This window comes from Mastomys coucha, unplaced genomic scaffold (assembly GCF_008632895.1).
Source record: "Mastomys coucha isolate ucsf_1 unplaced genomic scaffold, UCSF_Mcou_1 pScaffold12, whole genome shotgun sequence".
Taxonomy (NCBI): Eukaryota; Metazoa; Chordata; class Mammalia; order Rodentia; family Muridae; genus Mastomys; species Mastomys coucha.
In genome coordinates, this window is record NW_022196894.1 from 92,295,655 (window position 1) to 92,309,157 (window position 13,503).

The window sequence follows — 13,503 nt, forward strand, 5'->3', positions numbered from 1 at the left end:
AGCAGCGCCCCTGTTAGAGGTGGGGGTTCCTCAACAGCAGCGCCCCTGTTAGAGGTGGGGGTTCCTCAGACCAATGGCAGCGCCCCTGTTAGAGGTGGGGCATCCATGCTCTTCTGCACCCTCTGGCCACCCGGGAAACATCAACATGTCACGTGGACTGGAGTGGACAGAGGTAGGGGCTGGTTCAGAATCCTGGCTGGCCTAGTCATTCCACAGGAGCCACCAGAGACGCCAATGTGCCATCCTCCTTGTTGTCCTCCTTCAGAAAAAGATTAAGAGGAAGGGGAACAAGACAGTTCTCACTAAAATAGAAGCCTGCTTTTTTAAATAAAATTATTATATTTTATATAAAATAAATATTTAACTTTTCCTGCCACAGAACTGGGTTCCTTCTCTGTCTTTTTCTTACAAAATGTGTGTCTCCCACGGCATACCCCACGGTGATGCTGCGTTCCTCCAACACCCTGTCTTCTACTGGATGGAGGGTTGACAGGGAGGCTGCCATGTAATGCTAGCCCATACATCTTACATCAACCTGTTCACCCCAGCAGGAACAGGGCTCCAGTTGTTACTAGCCCGACAAAGACTTCCCCTCACACAGGTGAACACCTGTGAGGCACCACACCCCAAGCTCACTATTAAGCCCAGCAGCCATGCCACTCTCAGGACTCAAACAGTCTGCTGGCAACACTACATCCCCTAACCCAGCGGTTCCCAACCCTCCCAATGCTGCGTCCCTTTAGTACAGTTCCTCATGCTGTGACACCCAACCCTAAGATTATGTCGATGTTACTTCTGCAATTTTGCTACTGTTATGAATCATGATATGATTTACTACCCACTGGTTGAGAAAGTTAGATGCCAAATTTTCACCAAGTGTCAATGTCCTCAGAAGAGCCCAAATGACCAGGTTTTAAGTACACCAGAGATGCTTCCAAAGACACACTACTTTACTTTTTTTCTTATTAAGAACTGGTTTGGCTCATTATGAAAGTAACATACATCCACCATAGACAATTTGAAAAATATAAAGAAAACTTTAAAGCATTATTAAAATTACCTTAAGCTTACCACCAGAATGTGTATGTATGTGTATATATGTATTTGTACATGTATGCATGTGTATGTTTGTATATATGTGTTTGTGTGTACATGTATATGTTTATATATGTGTGTTTGTATGTGCATGTGAATGTATATGTGTATGCATGTACACATGCATGTATGTATATGTGTTTATGTGAACATGTGTGTATGCTTTTGTGTGTGCATGTTTGTGTGTACATGCATGTTTATGTATGTCTGTGTGTGTGCATTTACATGTGCATGTGTCTATAAACCATGGCTCTCCCAGTGTTGTTTCAGTGGACCCAGCATGTGGTGTTGGTGGTTTTCAGTATACTGGCCTCAGCTGAGGCCTGAACTTTCGCCCGGCCCTGGGAGGATGGATCAGATGTAAAGACCCATGTGAGAATGGAAGGCAGCTTGGCCCCAGAGCCACTCACCCTCAGCAGAGCCCTGCTCTGCCCTCCCTTCCCAGTGGTCAGCAGTCACCGTGCTGGGATTTTACTAAGGTCTTGGTATTTAGGTAGGAAGGGAACGAACTCTCAACAAATAGCTCTCGTGACACCGAGGGTCCCCAGTTCTTTATGTGTCTCCTTCTATCACGGTGACACAGAACCACAAGGATGGAAGGGATGTCATAAATCTTCCATGCTTCTTGCCGTCAAGAGCCGCGTCGGGGCTCCAAACTGAGTAAACACAGCTGCTGCTCGGTGAAGGTATTTAGATAATTTCTCTATTTATTTTGTTCTCTCACATCTTGTACTAGAACAGGACTTAATATTGAATAAATGTTGAATGAATGGGTGAATTTTATGAACTATGGCATTGAAATGACTTCTACAGACCCAAAAGAAAGTGCCACCAATATAGTAGAAAACGTCCAAATTACAAGTTACACTGTGTGACACTGATATACAGAGAATAAATTGCATTTCTGAACAGTTACAGTTAGAAGGGTCTGTAATGCAGGTTGCCTAGCTCAGCAGCGACATCATGTGGTAAGAGTGTGGATTTCCATGAGAAGAGAGCTTTACAGGAAGCAGGAAGTCTGTACAAACTCCTAAGGCACGCAAGCCGCAGGCATCCAAAAGAAGTCAGTGAGATCTACTGTGCAGAGGAGCAGGAAGAGAGGTCAGGGAGACCTACTGTGCAGAGGAGCAGGAAGAGAGGTCAGGGAGACCTACTGTGCAGAGGAGCAGGAAGAGGTCAGTGAAACCTACTGTGCAGAGGGGCAGGAAGAGGTCAGTGAAACCTACTGTGCAGAGATGCAGGAAGGCAGATTGGTGAGTCCCACTGTGCACAGATGCAGGAAGGAAAACCAAATTGCTTCTTCAGTTTATGCTGAGCTGCACAGAAACAAGGGCAGGAAGAATCTGCTATCTGCCCCCCCCCCCCAAAAAACATCTCTTACTGTTTCTAGTTTCAAATTCATTCTCATTATAATTGTTTGGAGAACTTTTGCTCCAAGAAAACACAACACTTGATCAATACTTGAAAGGAAAAATCCTGACCTCTGACCACAGCATTGAGAAACATCATCAATGGAAACACACCACAGTCACACACACGTGTTCACTGCCCTGAATTCTCAAAGTGAAACAGAAAATAGCCGGGAGGCAGAGACCATCCTCAGAGCCAACCTCAAGTCTGTGAGGGAGACCTGGACCCAGAAAGAATCTCAAAACTGTTCTTCCCAAGGCTACATGTGCATGCTCTGTACAGGGCAAACATCGGCAAGGCTACATGTGCATGCTCTGTACAGGGCAAACATCGACTCTCACCTTTCTCATGCCCATGGACTGTGAGTGGGTAAATCAATGTTCCTCCAGCCAGTTATTCAATAGGAAAGCAAATGCCATCCCCACTGCCACTGGACATTTTTAAAGAGCCAAATTCACTCTGTGTGTGTCTGTGTGTGTGCACACGCATGTCTGAATGTATGCGAGTGGGTGTACATGTGTGTGTGGACACGTGTAAAGGCCAGAAGTCTTCCCATTTGTTCACTGCTATATTTACTGAGGCAGGGTCTCTTGCTGAGCCTAGAGCTAGCCAACTTGGCTTGTCATCTCGCCCAGAGAGGCCCACCCCCACTCCCCACAGGCTGCAATCGCAGGAAGGCTGCTTTTGATGCAGATGTTGAGGGCACCAACATCTACATCCAGAGCTTGTCTGTAGAGTGTCCTCCTCAGTCCAAGGACTGACGGACTAAACACCAACTAAACACCAACTGCTCTTCTGACACAAACCAGCAGTTTAGGTGTTTCGGTTGCACATGTTCTACCTGAAGCGCAAAGTGTTCCCTCCCAGGAAAAGAACCCAAGGCCATCTTTCCTCTTCATTTCTCTGCTGTGGTCAAAAGGCCTACATCCTAAGATCCCTCGGTCAGGACTCGGAAAACAGCAAGCAGACCAGGGCAAGCCAGCCAGCACTACCCTCTGACCACCCAGGATGCAAGCTTGCAGAGATCACAGGCTTAAGCTCATCTCCAGCCGAAATCCTCCATGTTCAGGAGAAGAAGGAAGGAGAGGGCCTAGGAGACTGATGGCCACATTCCACTGAAGACAAGTGGCTTTACTTGGTATTTTTATATCATAAGTCAGAGTCGTAAGTTTTGCCATGTGAACAGAACAGTGATAAGTAACTTGGTGTTGGATTCCTATGATGAAGACACAAACAGAAGCCATATGATTAATGTCCAGGAATGCACATCAGAAATGGTGCAAACTGCAGAGCTGGGCTTGGCGACTCACATCTGCTGAGGCAGGGGGATCACTGCAGGCTTAAAGGTGGCCTCTACTACAGAGTGTGTTCCAAGCCAGTGGTGGGCTAGTGAAAACTTGCCTCAAAAAAAAAAAATTGTTTAGAAATTAGATAATGAAATGTAATAAAAGAATGTTTTTTAAATGGCAAAAGATAACCCTGTGTTGATATTAATTTTTCAACTGGAGACACTGCCTTCCATTTCTTAGCCTACACACTAGGAACTTGTAAACACATCATGTTTTCTTACCCCATTCAACCTCTTCACAATCCAGCCACCACTGCACTAACTCATTGCACGGCCATTTAAACTGCAGTGTTTACACAAGCCTCCCATGTCGCCTCCTCTAGCCCTCACACAATCCTCTCAGATGTGCATGTGTCTCTCTAAGCCAGTACAGTGCACTGGCACAATGCAAAGCTCTGATCCACACAAACCAAGCTCACCCAGGGACAGCAGCCAACCTGGGAGGGAGGCAGCGCCTCCCCTTTTCACAGTGCAGGCATGAAGGGTGGATTTTTTGCTCTTTTCAAGTGAAGCAGGTGGGTTCGGTGTGTGGCGTCCCCTGGCCACCATGCCTTTCCTGTGTGTTGACATCCCTAACCCCACAGACTGGCCTGTTGCTGGCTGAGAACAGAAAGAGCTCCACAAAATCATTTGTCACAATGAATAAGAAATTGACAGCCTGTCAGCACAGAGGGATTACTAGGAACACACACCTGGAAAATCTGGCAGCCTGCCTAAACCAGGTACCCCTCACGGAGCAGCGGTGAACACAGGCGGGAGGTGGGCTCTGCACATATTGCCAACACTTCCGTTTTCCTTCTAGACATGAGTGGCAAACATAAAACCCAAAGCCTTCTGACCATAGGCAGCAGACATCAGCATACAGAACTTGTGATTTCCCACCGACTGAGGAAAATCCACATCACAACAACTGCTTTTCAACCCAACTGATTGCAGATTCCACCACAGTCACCCTTCAGCATGCTCAAGGAGCTGCTTCCTGCACTTTCCCACCGATGCCAAAAGCCAGAGGACCAGGATGCTCAAGTCCTCTACAGAACAGCACAGCGTTTGCAATGGCCTATGCATATCCTCCTACAGACTTTAAACAATCCCCAGGAGACTGGAAGTACTCATACTACACTGCAAATGCTACATGAATACTTGGTACGCCGTACTGTGTGTTGCTTAGGTAACGACAAGAAAAATCGCCTGTGCATGCTCAGTGGATGCAGGATTCTTTTTAGCTGTGTACGTGTGTGTGATATGCATGTTATTCTTGTGTGTGGTGTGTTACGTATGCATCTGTGAGGAAAGGGGAAGTAGGCACCATGGCACACACATGTCAGAGGACAAGCTTGGGTGTTCTGTTCCTCTTCCACCCTGCTGGAAACAGGGTCCCTTGCCATGCAGGCTGGCTGCTGGCAGAGGAGCTCTCAGGATTCTCCATCTCGGCCTCACATAAGGAGCATACCCAGGCTCTTGGGACTTAAAGGTCGACATCCTACACTTGGGTCTTTACTCACTGAGCCATCTCTCTGGCCTAATACAGGCTCCTTCCTTATTTTTTTTTCAAATATCCCACCTACACTTGCTTGCATCCACAGATATAGAACCACATGTGTGAATGGAGTCATGCACTTAGATCACATAGGACAGAGCTCCATTTTCCCACAAAAGGACCACAAACTCCAGACTTCACACCCCCAACTCCAGAGTCACCTCTATTTTCCTTACACCACACACACACACACACACACACACACACACACACACACACACACACGAATAAAATACTAAAGATACATTGATACAGTTTCCAAACCCAAACCCAAAGTCAAAATAGAAATCAAGGCTAAAAATGGTCATGGCAGACAAGTTAAGGAGACGTGATTTTGAGGCGGCCCACGGATGAGCCTGCTCACCTCAGCAGCCAGCAGTAAGTACAATGGAGTTAAGGTGGGAACCTGTGGTGTGTCACAGCTCAGACCAAGGGCAGTAAGGATCTCCTTAAGGACCTCATGTCTTCTCATGTTGCTGGATTTGAGCACATTAAAGTCGTCTGCGGTTTGCACCAGGGAAGCGCTTGGAGGGAGCTCCAGATACACCTGAAGGAAACAGAGCAGCCGGTGAACAGTGGGTCCAGATCTCTGCACTAGATCTGATGGAAATCTGAACGTGAGTTTTCTTCTTATCCCATTAGCCTGGAGCCTGACCATCTGCAGAGTGATGCCAAGAAACATCAGGATGAGGACTGGAACGGACCACTTAAAATAATGTCCGCCCAGCTCAAAAGTCATGGCGGAGCCTGACCCTAGATGGCCACCAGCCTCTTTCCAGGTCATGACTCGGGAAAGTCACTAAACCTGGACTACAGTATCTGGAAACACAGTTATGCTGAAAATCCAGCAGAACACACTACAGAACCTAGGGAGGCACAAGGAGTCAGGCTAGAGACTTCCACTCTATCTTGCAATCAGAGCAGCGTTTTCCTCACTTGGGACTGTCTGCAGGATGTGGGGTGGATAGAGTGGTCTTCCCAGACAACAGAAAGGCCTTCCTTGACCCCCCTGCACCTGTCTGGATTCTAAAATTTGGGGCTTCCTATATGAAGTCAGGTGTTAAAGCAATATTTAGGATGCATCTGTAATAGAGACTGCATGAAGGTTATAAATACACAAATGTCTCCATCACCATCCCTGCCGGGACAAGAGCAGACTTTACACTCAGTGACAGCACAGCACCTACACTTAGTTTTACTTTGGTTTTGTGAACTGATTTTCCAAGTGGAGCATCGGGAGGCTAAAGAAGCAGAGTGCCGACCTCCGGCTCATTCAGCCATTCCCATTGCCAACCTCCGGCTCATTCAGCCATTCCCGTTGCCGACCTCCGGCTCATTCAGCCATTCCCGTTGCCGTCCTCCAGCTCATTCAGCCATTCCTGTTGCCAACCTCTGGCTCATTCAGCCATTTACGTCTCACCTAAGCTGGAACCACCGCAAAAGTAACCTCCAAATATCGCCTACAATGGGGCCAATGTTGAACTTGGGGGCCAATCTGAACAAGGTGGTGAACAGCGGTCAGTGGACAGCAGGTGGACTTGTCCCCCAGACAGCTCTCAAGGGGCTAGAAAAGAAAGACGCACCTGCAAGGGTCCCTATCAGCCAGCTAAGCACATGCTTGCCCTGGAGGTTAGCCTACACAAGTGGCACAAATAAAATGGGCAAAACTTTTGGGTGAGGGGTGCACTCCTTTAATTCCAGCACCAGGGAGGCAGAGGCAATTGGATCTCTGAGTTCGAGTTCAACCTGGCTGGTCTACAGAGTGAGTTCTAAGACAGCTAGGGCTACACAGAGAAACCCTGTCCAAAAAAACAAAAAACAAAAAACAAACAAACAAAAACAAAAAACAAACAAACAAAAAAAAAAACAAAGAAAAAGAGGGAAAGTTGTGTTCTTGCAGGAGTTCAAGGAGAAAGGAAGTGGCCTCACTGGATGGCATGTGGCCTCACTGGATGGCATGTGGCCTCACTGGAGGCATGTGGCCTCACTGGATGGCATACACACAAGGGCATGCACAGTGAAGTGTACTGAAGTTATCCGCACTCGAGACAGATGCACAGGGAAAGGCTCCCATCAACAGGCCTCCTGGCCCAAAGACCGACACCGCCAGTAAAGCTGGAGAAACACTGTGGCTGCTGGGCTGTAGAGGGGCCTCAGAGGGCACTGTACATTCAGCATGTGCGAGATCCTAGTGCTGCACTGTCAGTTAGTGACAGACAGAATGGCACATCGGACGCTGGGCATGTGGCCTTGCCTCCTGCTCTTCTGTAATCCTGATGTGAGTCTCACAGCCATTCACTTACAACTCTGATGCCGGTCCTAGATCCATGACCTGGCCTCTTCGAAGCATACGGCTCCTCAACTGGACTAAAGGACAGAAAAAAAAATGTCTCTAGCAACAAATGCAGAGAGGGATGGCTGTATCCATTGGGCAGAGACCACAAATACTGATAAATGTCTAGAGTTTATAGGACCATAACTCCTCACAAAAACTGATCCGGCCCAAAATGTCAAAAACTTTGAAACTGCTGTGAATCATCTTCCTGAACTAAGCTGGATAAGCAAATGAAATCTTAAATTCATTTTCAAGCTGTATTTAGGCGACTTCATACCAGAATCCAGATCCATTTCATAATCCAATGCCAGCCTTCATTCTCAGCTTTACCTTTTCCCAGTAACTGCAGCCCTCAGGCCTGTGACTGAACATCGCAGCCGCCCTCAGGCCTGTGACTGGACATCGCAGTCGCCCTCAGGCCTGTGGCTGGAGAGTCTTGTCTTGTTACTGTGAATCCAAAGGCAAGCAATCGGGGATGCTCCCACCTGGTGGGCAGATTGTACTCTGTGTTCTCCTACTGGGTTACATCATTACTAGATTTATTACAAAGATGAAGGCTACGAAATTGAACAGAGAAAGAGGAAACTAAGCAGCCTGTAATAATATTTATTGGTTGATTTCAGTGAGGTGGGATAGCAGCAGAGCTGGAGGAGCAAGCAGTGAGCCTGCCACACAGGAGACTGGAAGTCATTTAGAACCAAAAATGGCATTCTAATCCCGGACTCTGATTTGTGAGTCTGCATCATATCGCCTCTTTTGTCCTAGGGCAATATACTGCAGTATCAAATTTTATGGTAGTACTGGGGTCGATTTGAACAGCGCAACAGGCAGATGTGTCATGGAACTGGGAGAAATGCTTGTGACGTGCCAAATCAATTTTCTACCACAAGTTTGTGCACAGAAGTAAGGGGAAAAAAAGAAAAAACTCTTCAAAACTGAAACACAGCTCCAGGAAGTGGGGGTTTCAAGCGAATGTTTTTAAGAATGAATGGTTGCTATAGTGACCATATTTGCAGAGGCAAAGATAAGAGGAGCGTTTGTTGGGCGCCCCCAAAACTAACCCATGTGGTCTGCAGCTCACAGGAAACCTGCTGGCTCCGGGTGAGCATCTGACCCGCTGTCCAGATTCCTGCATTTCAAACATCGTCTTAACAAATACTGGGCTTCAGAACAAAGAAGCAAGAGTAGGAGAGAGCTTGGGGTGAGTGCTGGCAGTGTGAGTGCATAGACCTGAATTCCCAGAACCCACAAAAGACAGACTCAGCAGCACTCATGGGGAACCCCAGCACTCCCACACAGATGAGAGGTGGAGACAGGAAACTTGCCTAGCACAGGTAGGAATGAGCCAGACTCTGCCAAACAAGGACGATGTGTATAGCTGGCTTCTGCCATCCATGCAAGAACATGTGCAGAGACAGAGAGAGATCTCTTAGGTCTCTGTGAGTATTGTGTGCGTGTGTGTATGTGTGTGCATGCAGTGCCTATGGACACCCAAAGACCAAGGCTGATCTCCTGTAAATGGAATCACAGAGAGTTGTGAGCCGCCATGTGATTGCTGGAAACCAAACCCAGGTCCTCTGGAAGAGCAGCCAGTGTGCTTAACTGCTGATCCATCTGTCCAGTCCTAAACACTTAGGTTCTAAACATAACAAGCCATAGGAGAAGAACAGGCTGTGAAGATCTGCCCAGTGCTACAGCGTACATGACCAAGAACATCACTAAAGGAGACAGGAGCTAGTGTCTAATTGCTACCCTATGCCTTTGAACTTCTTGCATTAAACAAGGGCTTGATGGCCAGGTGTGGTGGCGCACGCCTTTAATCCCAGCACTTGGGAGGCAGAGGCAGGTGGATTTCTGAGTTCAAGGCCAGCCTGGTCTACAGAGTGAGTTCCAGGACAGCCAGGGCTACACAGAGAAACCCTGTCTTGAAAAAACAAAAAAACAAAAAAACAAAAACAAGGGCTTGATGATATTAACAAGTGTGTGCTTTGAGGCAAGAAAATAAAGTAACATTTTTTTTTAGGAATAGTAATGATTAAATAATGATTAAAATGAGAAAGAATTTTCTGGATGATCCTTGGTTAACCTGAAGGTTTAGCCAAGGTTGCCACCTCCTGCCTTGGCTTCTCAATCACATGCAGTTTGACCAGCGAGGGTCAGACCAACAGTAGACGCTTAGCCAAGAGTACAACTAACAACTAGCACTTAAAAGCTTGTGTTTCTGTGTGTGTGTGTAAGAGAGAGAGACTGTGTGTGTCAGTGTATATGTCAGTGTATGTGTCAGTGTGTGTGTCTGTGTGTATATCTGTGTTTTGTGTCTATTTGTGTGTGTCTGTGTGTCAGTGTGTATGTGTGTGAGTGTCAGTGTGTGTGTCTGTGTGTGTGTGTCAGTGTATCTGTCTATGTGTATGTATCGGTATTGTGTGTCTATGTGGGTGTCTGTGTGTGTCTGTGTGTCTGTGTATGTCTGTGTGTGTATGTCTGTCTGTCTGTCTGTGTCTCCATGTGTGTCTGTGTGTGTGTCTGTGTATATCTGTGTGTGTGTCTGTCTGTCTGTGTGTGTGTGCCTGTGTATGTGTCTGTTTGTGTCTGTGTGTGCCTGTGTGTGTGTATGTGTGTGTATGTGCATGTGCACCTGTGAATGTATATACACACAAGAACATATAAGCTTATGGGTGGTGGACAAGAATAACCTCAGCTGCAGTTTCTCAGTGCTGCCCAGCTTGATTCCTGAGACAGAGCCTCTCACTGGCCTGGAACTATCCAAGTAAGGTACACTGTGGACATCAGTGTCGTCCGTCAGGCCCCAGGGAATCCAGCTGTCTCCACTTCCCCAGCTCTGGGACTAGAAACACACACCACCACACCTGATTTTCACGTGAGTTCCAGGAAATCACACTCAGATCCTCATGCTTGAAGGCAAGCACTTCGCTGTGTGTTACTGTCCCAGCCCCTCCTGGGACCTCTCAGGCCTTAAAGAGCACGTTCTGTCTGTGTGCTACTGTCCCAGCCCCTCCTGGGACCTCTCAGGCCTTAAAGAGCACACTCTGCCTGTGTGTTACTGTCCCAGCCCCTCCTGGGACCTCTCAGGCCTTAAAGAGCACGCTCTGTCCCAAATATACTCTAGAACATTATATCATTACTACCCCCAGTACCTGGCAGAGAATGGCTTCCCCTCCGCAGGTTCCAAAAGGCACATGCACAACCATCGTATCCTTGTCTTCATTCTCCAGGTAGCCCTGGAGCCTGCCTGGGCTCGGGCCTTCCTCATAAACGTAGCCGCTGCTCAGAACACTGAGCCGAACCTCACTCCCATCAGCCTTAGAGAAAACCAAGTTCTGGGCTGTGTTCCGCAGCACGTCTCTCCTGGTCACCCGAAAGCCACCGAACGTGAAGGGGGAAGACAGGCCCAGCACCTTCCCTCCCTGAGAAAGATAGGTCATGAACTTGTGGTATATGTCTTTGGGGATAGGATCCCTGCTGGCGATAACTAACAGGAGGCAGTTGTCGGGCCACGGGTCCCTCAGAGCGCTGTCTTCCAGCAGGTGGTAGAGAGTGTAGCTGTCCGTGTCCACACAGTCGGTCAGGACAGACCGCACCTGCTGGAGCCGGCCCAGGGCTTCCTCGGAACCAGAGCCCACATACAGCAGGATATTGGGCGCCTTTCCAGAAACGTTGACTCTCCTCGCTTTCCACTCAGAACAGAGTTTGCCCGAAGCACCCTCCATGCTGCTGCTGCTGCTGCTGCTGCTGCTGCTGCGAACACAGGGAAGGTCTGGAATGCTCTCCGCAGACGCACACCTCACTGACTCAATGGTGCTATTCTCAAGCTCCAAACATTCGTGGCAGCTGGACAGGTGGAGCTGACAGAGCTCCACAGAGCTCGGCCCTGGATCTCCATCTCCAGCAGGCTCACTTCCAGGGGCACAGCCCCTCTTCCATGGGGAAGGGCCTTCATCACCAGCCTTCCAGTCACCCTGGCCAGCATTCTCCATGGCACCTTGGGCAGGCTGGGCCTCAGAGGAAGCTTCAGGGCCCAGGACTGGGGCCTGCACTTGCTTGTCGGAGGCCTTGCCAAGTTCCTTCAGAGCAGGCTCCTTTAAGTGGACTGCTAAAGTGTGAATGGGAGAGATCATCAGTCAGCACCACTGGTCAGAAACTCAGCAGATTAGAACGTACTTCCTGTCCACCCCAACCTCGCACGTGTCGACTGCACACTTCTGCGGTGCCGTCAAGCCTGTGGGCTAAAACTGAAAGTATGCAGGCCCCGAAGGCATGGCTTTGGGACGTCAACAGCCCAGCGAGGGACTATGACACACCGAGCACTTACACACGATCTTCTGTGCTATCAGGCCGTTATCCATCTGGAGCCTGTCCTCCATGAAAGCCGCCCCGAGCTTGCTGAAGTTGTCCACGCTTGCTTTAGCAATTAACTGGTAGGGGTCCCCAGGTCGGCAAGCTAACGGCAAACAGCAGTCCGACCATTTTACAACCTGAGGAAGGAGTAGGAGAGGGAGAAAGGGAAGCTGGAATGTCTCTCATCTAAAATGACCAGACACAACACTCCACCCTTGGGCTCCTTGATGCTACGTTACAGTCAGACAGACGGACGTATCCAGCAGGTTACTAGATGTTGCCTTTGATTGGGAGCAAGGATGTTTGGCTCAGACACTCTATTCTGACCTAAGAAGGGTGACTGGTTACAAAGCACTGACCAGAACTCTGCCATTTAATGTAGCTGGATGTGAGCCTGTTGTGGGATGCATGCCTCTCGCACCAGCCGCACCAATGAGGCTAAGGCCTGGGGCACATAGCCAATTCAAAGCCACGTAGTACGTAGTGAGACCCTTCCTCAAAAATCAAAACAGAGGGCCAGAGAGATGGTTCCATGGTTAAGTGTACTTGCTGCTTTTCCAGAGGACCTGGGCTCAGTTCCCTGCACCCACATGGTGACTGACAATCACCTATAATTCCAGTTCCAGGGAATCTAAGGGCTGGAGAGATGGCTCAGCAGTGAAGAGCACTGACTCTTCTTCTAGAGGTCCTAAGTTCAAATCCCAGCAACCACACGGTGGCTCACAACCATCTGTGATGGAATTTGATGTCCTTTTCTGGTGTGTCTGAAGAGAGTACAGTCATGTACTCACATACATAAAATAAATAAATCTTTAATAATAATAATAATAAATGTAATTTAGAAATAAATGAAGGTAAGCACACTCTCAGCTCGTTAGACACTGAAGGTGACAGGGACTGTCTGCAGACCTGGGTTAGACTGAAGGTGACAGGGACTGTCTGTCTCCAGACCTGGGTTAGACTGAAGGTGACAGGGACTGTCTGTAGACCTGGGTTAGACTGAAGGTGACAGGGACTGTCTGTCTGCAGACCTGGGTTAGACTGAAGGTGACAGGGACTGTCTGCAGACCTGGGTTAGACTGAAGGTGACAGGGACTGTCTGCAGACCTGGGTTAGACTGAAGGTGACAGGGACTGTCTGCAGACCTGGGTTAGACTGAAGGTGACAGGGACTGTCTGTCTGCAGACCTGGGGTAGACTGAAGGTGACAGGGACTGTCTGCAGACCTGGGTTAGACTGAAGGTGACAGGGACTGTCTGCAGACCTGGGTTAGACTGAAGGTGACAGGGACTGTCTGTCTCCAGACCTGGGTTAGACTGAAGGTGACAGGGACTGTCTGTCTCCAGACCTGGGGTAGACTGAAGGTGACAGGGACTGTCTGTCTGCAGACCTGGGTTAGACTGAAGGTGACAGGGACTGT

The 13,503-nt window shown here is 48.5% G+C and overlaps 1 protein-coding gene across 3 annotated transcripts in view; it reads right to left on the bottom strand.

The window, feature by feature from the left end:
- Positions 1-13,503, bottom strand: part of Hlcs (holocarboxylase synthetase) — a 203,475-nt gene that overhangs the window by 151,887 nt on the left and 38,085 nt on the right. For all 3 annotated transcript variants that reach the window (XM_031364481.1, XM_031364479.1, XM_031364480.1), the window contains 3 exons: positions 12,059-12,221; positions 10,884-11,839; positions 5,758-5,940 (listed from right to left, as the gene is read on the bottom strand). In XM_031364481.1, the coding sequence (XP_031220341.1) occupies positions 5,758-5,940; positions 10,884-11,839; positions 12,059-12,110 (1,191 nt within the window). In that variant the 5' untranslated portion in view covers positions 12,111-12,221. The remainder of the gene's footprint in view (positions 1-5,757; positions 5,941-10,883; positions 11,840-12,058; positions 12,222-13,503) is intronic.